General features: G+C 44.4%; 1 protein-coding gene across 5 annotated transcripts in view; it reads left to right on the top strand.

The window, feature by feature from the left end:
• The window catches only part of chd1l (chromodomain helicase DNA binding protein 1-like), a 27779-nt gene extending 19502 nt beyond the window's left edge, over nt 1–8277 (top strand). For 4 of the 5 annotated variants that reach the window (XM_070545918.1, XM_070545920.1, XM_070545919.1 and 1 more), the window contains exons 17-25: nt 3651–3814; nt 5021–5208; nt 5319–5417; nt 5515–5585; nt 5706–5820; nt 5890–5998; nt 6074–6295; nt 6838–6919; nt 7003–8277. In XM_070545918.1, the coding sequence (XP_070402019.1) occupies nt 3651–3814; nt 5021–5208; nt 5319–5417; nt 5515–5585; nt 5706–5820; nt 5890–5998; nt 6074–6295; nt 6838–6919; nt 7003–7125 (1173 nt within the window). In that variant the 3' untranslated portion in view covers nt 7126–8277. Of the gene's footprint in view, nt 1–3650; nt 3815–5020; nt 5209–5318; nt 5418–5514; nt 5586–5705; nt 5821–5889; nt 6296–6837; nt 6920–7002 lie in introns of all 5 variants that reach the window. The other variant, XM_070545917.1, reaches the window with a different exon arrangement.
• Nucleotides 8278–8367: the final 90 nt, after the last annotated feature.

Raw genomic sequence — 8367 nt, 5'->3', positions numbered from 1 at the left:
ACTCAGTCGTTTTACAACTTAAAGGGGCATTATGGAAGTGTGACAGCCAAAACATGTACAGAAATAATAAATGTCTTCTTCATACGTTCTCCTGCAACGCCCTGGTCCTGTAGAATGAGCCCTGGCATTTTTACTGTGATTGCCTGTTTTTCTGTAAAATCACAGAAAAAGAGAGATGCTCGGGTCGAGCAGGCTGCTTCATGCGCGTTCACGCTCAGGCATCGCCCGTAGCGTTTGCTATCCGTAGCTTTAGCAGCAGAGAGAGAGGCAGTGCCACTTTGTCGCTGTTCCTAACGCCTAGTGACAAAGCTAGCTACATTTCTGAGGACCCTTAGCTACTTTCTGTAGAACTTTCTTCTAGATATTTCCTGCAAATCAGCAACAAAATAGCCATTTTCACTCCGAACCGTTCTTTGGTTTGACGTTGTTTCAGCTGTCATCAAGGATATAAACGTTACAGATACAATAAATGTTGCTGGTGCTTTAGCTCACCCAGTAAGATGTCGGACTCTCGTGCAGAAGTCCCGGGTTTGATTCTGGATGTGAACATAGTTTGTTTAGAGTTTCTTTTTTACATTAATGGTATATTTTTACAGTAAGACGCCCAAATTTTTATTTGAGACTCGCCGAACGGCATTGAATTCACATAAAAAAGATGTGGGTTCAACTTTCATTTTGGAACAATTTTTCAAGCAAGGGAAGGGAATGATGTGAGCATGCAGGAGGACCATCAAAGGTGTCCGAAAACAAATGACTTCATTAAAATACTATTGGGAAAGGAAGTTACAGATAAAGTGTGACTAGTGGTGAAAAAATCTATTCATAATAAATGAAAAGTAGTTATAAGTGCTATTGTAGTGCAAGTCCAGGCTGTGTTTAAACTAGAACGTTCTAAACTCAAACCTTTAAGCTAAGGCCTCTCAGCTACTACCAGTTCTGAACCTTTTTGTTGTTTAAGTTAAAGTCCCACCAGTCGTCACACACTCTGGTGTGTGTGCGACATTTGTTCTCTGGATTTGACCCATCCCCTGGGGGAGCGGTGAGCTGCAGACACGGCTGCGCTCGGGAACCATTTGGTGGTTTAACCCCCCAGTCCAACCTGTAATGCCGAGTGTCAAGCAGGGACATTGTATTAGTCTATCCATTGGTTCATGAGATATTTCCTGGAAACTCCACAAAGTCCAACTCGTATCAGTAAGAGTTCCATCAAAGGCTCGTGCTTAATGGACAAAAACATCTGGAACATGTGGAAACCTGTCAGATGTTTATGTCAACACCCACCAGCACAGCGCTGAAACACCTGAACCCTCCCGTGATGAAGCACGGCAGTTAGCAAAATGCTAATGAAAGAAACTGAGCTGTTCTTACTTTAACTTTTATTGCTGGGTGGTCGACAATATCAATACAAAACAATTCATGTGTTTTCCATCTGTAACGTTTCACCAGTGTAGCACACGTATGGATTTGGGTGCTTTTAAGGCCCGATATAGAACCCTACACTTTGACCAACATGATGTGAATTTCCATATAAATATGGAAATCCAGTCTGATTGGTCTTTAATGTTTAACCAGAAGATTTATAACTCTTTGTTTATTCAGGGATTGTAAGACACTTCGTATGAATTCAAGAAGAGAGTCGAGTTTATAAAGAGGAAGAAATTTATCTTGTAAACAATTAAAACACGACAACTCGGACACTTGATGTGAAGAATGGATCTTAGAGCTGTGATGTCATCAGAACCCTCGTCTCTGGAGAACTGGGTTCTGAGTGGGAGTGAACTGGTCTGCTATAAACTATAGTGATGGTTTCTAAAACCACATCAGACACAGTCTGTCGGGTCTACGTACCCTCGAAGACCCCCGTGGTAGATCCGGAATGTGTTGAGGTCCGGGGACCCCAGAGGTACCGAAGTCCGTAGAAGAAACGGCAGTGCCGACTAGAGCGGTCTCGAGATGTCTCCAGGTCACGACAGCTGTTATTTACGTCTTAGGAATAACTCTTAAGGAGTTGAAGTTGGTTCAGCTTTATTCTGAAGGAACCGTTTGTGGTCAGCTGCAGCGTGCAACAGGTTTTGACCGCTTGTCAATGGGAGCAGAGTTTCCCTCCGATGGCCAGTCAGAGGTCACGGTTTACTGATAAACCAGAACCTGCCCTGAGAAGGGCTTTTGCCAACAGACCCAGACACACGCCTCCCTCAGACATGAAGATCTGTGTGCAGTCACGTTGAGATATGGCGAGTGTGTCTTGTCCCGTCAGTAAGCTGATTTAATATGTTGGTCGTATATTTCATTTCATCCTTGTTGGTCTTTCAGTGGAATAATAATGTTCATGTCACTTCAGTGATTTAAGCACAGATTATTCAAACATTAATATCAGTATTCAGGGTTTGCCCCAGAAACTTAAGCCTGGCGGCTTCGGCCGTCAGGAGGGGGGGGGGGGGGGGGTGTTTCTCACCAGTATCAGCTGATGGAGGGCTCTAGTTTCGCTGCGCCGTTCGTGTCAGCGGAAACGGTAGGGGTCGGGGAGGGGGCGGGGCATGACGCTTAGCCTGGCGGGCCGTCGGGCTTATAAAGCGCTGGGGGAGACCCTGAGTATTCATATAACATTTGTTCATTAGACCATTTCATTATTTAATAATTATTTAACTTATGAGTTGTAAAAGTTCTTCTTTCATAAGAGTGTGCAGTCCTGCGCTCTTATCAAAAGGCTCTGTTTGGGAACATAGGCTGACATCTTGTTCCCCCTGAAATGTCAACAAGGGCTGCAGAATCTTCTGGGGTCTCATTTATCAAACATGGCGCAGAATCCTTACTAAAACCGTACTTAAGCTCAGCAAAAACATGTTCTTACGCCAAGTAGGTGTGTGATCTATCAAACATGGAGGACGCACAGCTGCACACAACCTCCGCTTCATAAATCAGAGACTTATGAGAATGTTTCTCAGCTGCATTTTAGTCACATCCCGCCCTCACCACGCCCACTCACTGCCATAAATAGTCAATGCAAAGTGCCTTGTGGACCTCATGCATATACATAAGCAGGCTTGTTGCAGCATTTCGATCACAACCGCAGTGTGTGAAAACGAAGCGGTACAAGTGATAATGCTGCAGGATTTCATAATTGTATCTTCTCAGCAGCAGATCTGCAGGTGCTCTCCATGTCCAGCATGGGTGTAAGCCAGGCCCTTAGTCAGCTTAAAGTTGTGCACATTTTTCCAGTTTTCTTTCATAAATCCCAAAGTTTGCGTGGAAAGTTTCCGACCCCGTTTTGTGCGTAAGCAAGCTTGATAAATGAGGCCCCTGGGTTTTAGAAGACAGGATAGAAACTCCACTCAGACAGTGGGATGAGGTCAGTAGATGACCGGACATCGTGTCGGTCATGTAGGTGAGACCATTTCTGGACGCATGCATTTCTGTATTTTGGTTATGGAAAAAGTAGAAATAGACAAGTCAGGCTGTAGTGTTGCCTTTCTTGTGACTTTAGTGATGCCTAACAATGATGCTAAATCGCTTCATGATTACTTCAGCAAACACATGAAGGTGTGCGTCATCCCCGCTGGTAATGACACCTGACATGAAACAGCAGGTGTCATTATCAGCTGAATTATAATAATGTTAAATGAATTAAAAACCATGTTGTCTGTGTTCAGGCGTCCCTTTCAGTAGCACTCATGATTCCTGTGAGGAAGAGGAAACCACTAACCGAGGAAGAGCTGGAGCTCAGGCGAAAAAGGAGGGAAGAGACCGCAGCCAAGAAAGCCAAAATGCAGGAGGACATCAAGAAGCAGCAGCAGGAGAAGAAGCAACAGAAGAAGTAAAGATTTTTTGACTAACCCACATTTATCTTAATCAGAAGGGTTTATTATCAAATGTGCTAAAAATCACAACATTGGGAAATTCCCGCAGTACTTTTTTAAATGGTACTTCACTGAAAAACCATTTTTAATGATTATTTCTTATTATAATGGGTCACTCTGAGTTTTTCATGTTGGCTGAACATGAAAATAGTCTCCTACACCTATCTCCTGCAGTAGCTTCTGATAGAAAATAGTCTCCTACACCTATCTCCTGCAGTAGCTTCTGATAGAAGATAGTCTCCTACACCTATCTCCTGCAGTAGCTTCTGATAGAAGATAGTCTCCTACACCTATCTCCTGCAGTAGCTTCTGATAGAAGATAGTCTCCTACACCTATCTCCTGCAGTAGCTTCTGATAGAAGATAGTCTCCTACACCTATCTCCTGCAGTAGCTTCTGATAGAAGATAGTCTCCTACACCTATCTCCTGCAGTAGCTTCTGATAGAAGATAGTCTCCTACACCTATCTCCTGCAGTAGCTTCTGATAGAAGATAGTCTCCTACACCTATCTCCTGCAGTAGCTTCTGATAGAAGATAGTCTCCTACACCTATCTCCTGCATTAGCTTCTGATAGAAGATAGTCTCCTACACCTATCTCCTGCAGTAGCTTCTGATAGAAGATAGTCTCCTACACCTATCTCCTGCAGTAGCTTCTGATAGAAAACAGACGGTGAAACTCTAGGATAGAAAAGTCTGACAGATCTACGTCACCCTGTCACTGACATTCATGGACTCACCCATCTGGACTCACGACGGGGGGGGGGGGCTGTTGTTGGTTTAGCCTCCAGGAAACAGCAGAGAACGTCTCAGCTAGCAGAAGCTATCCATTAGCATTAGCACATCTACCACACAGCAGAACTCCTCCAGGCTCGTGTTATTTGTGGGGATAAAACATTAACGGGGCAGAGCAACTGGAGTCGGTGGTAAAGTCGTGTTGCTGTTAGCCAGTCGGAGGGGAGATGTCCAAATCCTGCTGTCTGAAGCTTCTTTGTCCTCCAGCTGAAGCAGATGCATCGGAGCTTTGTTCCCCCTCGAGTATGACTCGCAGTGGCCCTTCCTACTAGAGGCCACTGCAAACGTATTCAGAATAAGAGTAAAGTACCTCTTTAATTGTTTACCCGTGTCCGTTCAGATGTTTTGAACAACTTTTGCTTGTGATGCAGAATGGCGTGGTGGGCTTCCTGTGGCTACCGGTCCCTCTGCCTACAGTGTGTGGACAGTGATGAAGAGGAGGACGATGCCAGCAGCATGTGCTCCACAGACTCTAACGCCACAGATATCACCTATGTTATGGGGGATGTGACTCATCCACATGCTTCCAAGGGAGATGCTATCATTATCCACTGTGTTGGTATGTTCTGTAACCATGGCAACAGGCCACTTTTTGTGATACACAAATAAACGCAGAACTTAGATCTGCCACTGCATCGTGCGTTTACAAGTGACGTAACTTTTGTTCAGATGACTCGGGTCGGTGGGGAAGAGGAGGGTTATTTACAGCACTGGAGGTGAGATCAGATGAACCACGGAAGCAGTATGAGCTGGCAGGGAAGATGAAAGGTACCATTAACCACGACGATGGAGAAAATGAACAATAAGTGACTGCGTGTGGAGTCTGGTTGAGGATAACCGTTTAAAGTCATCACTTTTGTTTCAGATTTGGATCTTGGAAATGTGCTGCTGTTCCCCATCGATGACAAACAGTCCAGACTGGACGGCCAAGATCAAGTAGGTTCTGGGTACTTTTGGGTTTAGGGCTGACTGCAGAACTGCAAGGCTGTGACAGCAAACAGAACACTGGGAAAATGATTAGATGGTGCATTAACCTGCTTTCACCTTTCACCTCAGTTAGCACTGATAGTGGCTCAGCAGCGAGACAAGTCCAACAACCTGTCGGGCATCCTCCTCAGTGCTCTGGATGAAGGACTAAAGAAGATTTACATCGCAGCCAGGAGAAGCAAGGGTACAAGCCACCATGGTCTCTGTTGAAATGGTGAACTAACATGAGTGTTTGACCTTTATCTGTCTGTAGCCAGTGTTCATCTTCCTCGTATCGGCCAGTCCACCAAAGGTTTCAAATGGTACGGCACCGAGAGGCTGATCAGGAAACACCTCGCTTCCAGAGGCATCCCCACGTTTATGTATCCTTTAACGTTCCAGGTCCTTTCTGAGCAGCCATGTCTGTCGGAGGCATTATTTCTTAACCTAACTGGCAGCTACTATCACAACAGAGCTGCCAGGAGCACACCACAGATGGTTACTGGCACGAGAGGAGAAGACTCCAACAGGTCCGGTGATGAGACACAAGTCCCGGGACCCTCGGCTCCGTCCCACAGCTCTGGCTCTGCAGCGCTCCCTAGTTTCATGAAGGGAGTTCATGTTTTTTTCTACAACATTCCTGCATCGGAACGAAAGAGGCTGTCTCGCTACCTCATCACATATCCTTTCAGAGTTTTATTCAGTTCAATCCAAGTTTATTTATAAAGCGCCAAATCACGACACGAGTCGTCTCAAGGCACTTCCCATAATAAACATTCCAATTCAGGTCAGGTCATTAAGCCAATCAGAAATAATGTTTCCTATATAAGGAACCCAGCAAATTGCATCAAGTCACTGACTAGTGTCAGAGTCTTTACTGCAATCCTCATACTAAGCAAGCATGTAGCGACTGTGGAGAGGAAAACTCCCTTTTAACAGGAAGAAACCTCCAGAGAATCCTGGCTCAGTATAAGCAGCCATCCTCCACGACTCACTGGGGATGGAGAAGACAGAGCACACACACACACACACGCACACACACACACACGCACACACACACACACACACACACACCAAGTAATTTATTTGTTCCCACCTGATTGTTTAAATTCTTTTTTGACGCGTTATTATTACCTGCTGTAGTTTGTGCAAGTGTGATAAGGAAACGTTGAACTTGAGCACAGAGGTGAAACGATGTGAGATTTCCTCAGCTGAAGTGTACGTATGATGGAGATGAGGAGGACATTATGAGTGCAGAGGTCACTCACATTGTCGCAGAGGTGGAGAACAACATCCACAAACAGGTCTGGATCATTCTGTGCGTCTCTGAGCAACTTTAACTGTGTTAGTGACAAATAGTAAGTTTCATTAATTATCTGTGAGCCAGGAGCTTCAGGATCTGGTGCGTCAGTACACCGAGGCTGTTCCTGTGCAGAAGGCCTGGCTGGAGTCCTGCTTCTCCAAACAACGACAAGTCAACATCATACACTTCCTGCATCCTCTCAGATAGTGCTGCGTAAATGCATTTAGTAATCTTTGACTAGCCAAACATCTTAACTGTAGTTGGTTTATACAAGCAGAAAAAACACCAGTAATTAAACACTCGTTCTGTTGATTTACTGGAGGCGGGTTCTGATCATTTCTGCTGGGTCACAGTGCGTTAGACATTGATCAGCTGACTGCATCAGTAGCAAAATACTAGAAGGAAAATGTTTTTCTGGAAAACCTGCATCGTGATGATTTTATGTCCAACCAGCTTTTGTGATGACTGACGAGCACTAACGTAGAGTAAATGTGGCTGTGTTTGCATGGCTGACTGCTGGGAGATGACGTTTCATTATCATATAGTCTGTGTCGTAAATCAGAATTATGCAATTAGAACAATAAACACATTTGTGAGACACTGTAAAAACTAATTATTTGCAACCAAGATAATATTAAAGGCGTGGAACACTGAAAAGCTATTTTTAGAAACCCATTTCTGATCATAATCTGCTTCTCTGAGCTTGCCATGCAGACTGATAATGAAAAAAGTCTCATTCAGCACCGATATCCTGCATTAGCTTCAGATAGATAATAGACTAAACGCTAAAATCCTTTATTACTCTGTTGTTATTCACTCTGTTGGGGTGCAGCTAGCTCTGACCACGACAGGAAAGCTAGCTCGGTTCTGGGCTGCCCACTAGATTCAGTTGAGGAGATGTGTGAAAGGAGCATTTTGGGGAAGACTAAAAATCCCCTCCCACCCGCTGCATCCCACTATGGAGACCATGAACAGTTCCTTCAGAGGCAGACTGACATCCCAGATGTAAAACAATGCTACCGTAGAGCATTCATCCCCTCTGCAGTAAAAGTGTATAACTCCTCAGTTTAAGCTGTCCTGGTACATAACACCAATGCAATATTCAGTGTGTGTTCAATACCTGTGCAATACCGAATGTACATACGTCTGTCCTTACGGTATGCTGCTTAGGTCTGGAACCCAAGTTCTTCATTTTGTATTTGTGGTTTTTAGTGGTCAAAGGTTACAAAACTAGCTTACTGCCCATGTGTACATACATGTGCCTTTGTTAATATTTTTCATCACATGATTCTCTAGTTTGTGCTGCTGTAACAAGTGAATTTCCCCATTGTGGGATCAATAAAGTCTTCTATTCTGTTATAGACGGTGAAACTCTAGGACTTGAAAAGTGACAGATCTACATCACACTGTCACTAACATTCATGGACTCACCCAACTGGACTCGTGATG

Source organism: Nothobranchius furzeri, chromosome 16 (assembly GCF_043380555.1).
Source record: "Nothobranchius furzeri strain GRZ-AD chromosome 16, NfurGRZ-RIMD1, whole genome shotgun sequence".
Lineage (NCBI taxonomy): Eukaryota > Metazoa > Chordata > Actinopteri > Cyprinodontiformes > Nothobranchiidae > Nothobranchius > Nothobranchius furzeri.
This window is presented reverse-complemented; position numbering and strand designations above follow the sequence as displayed.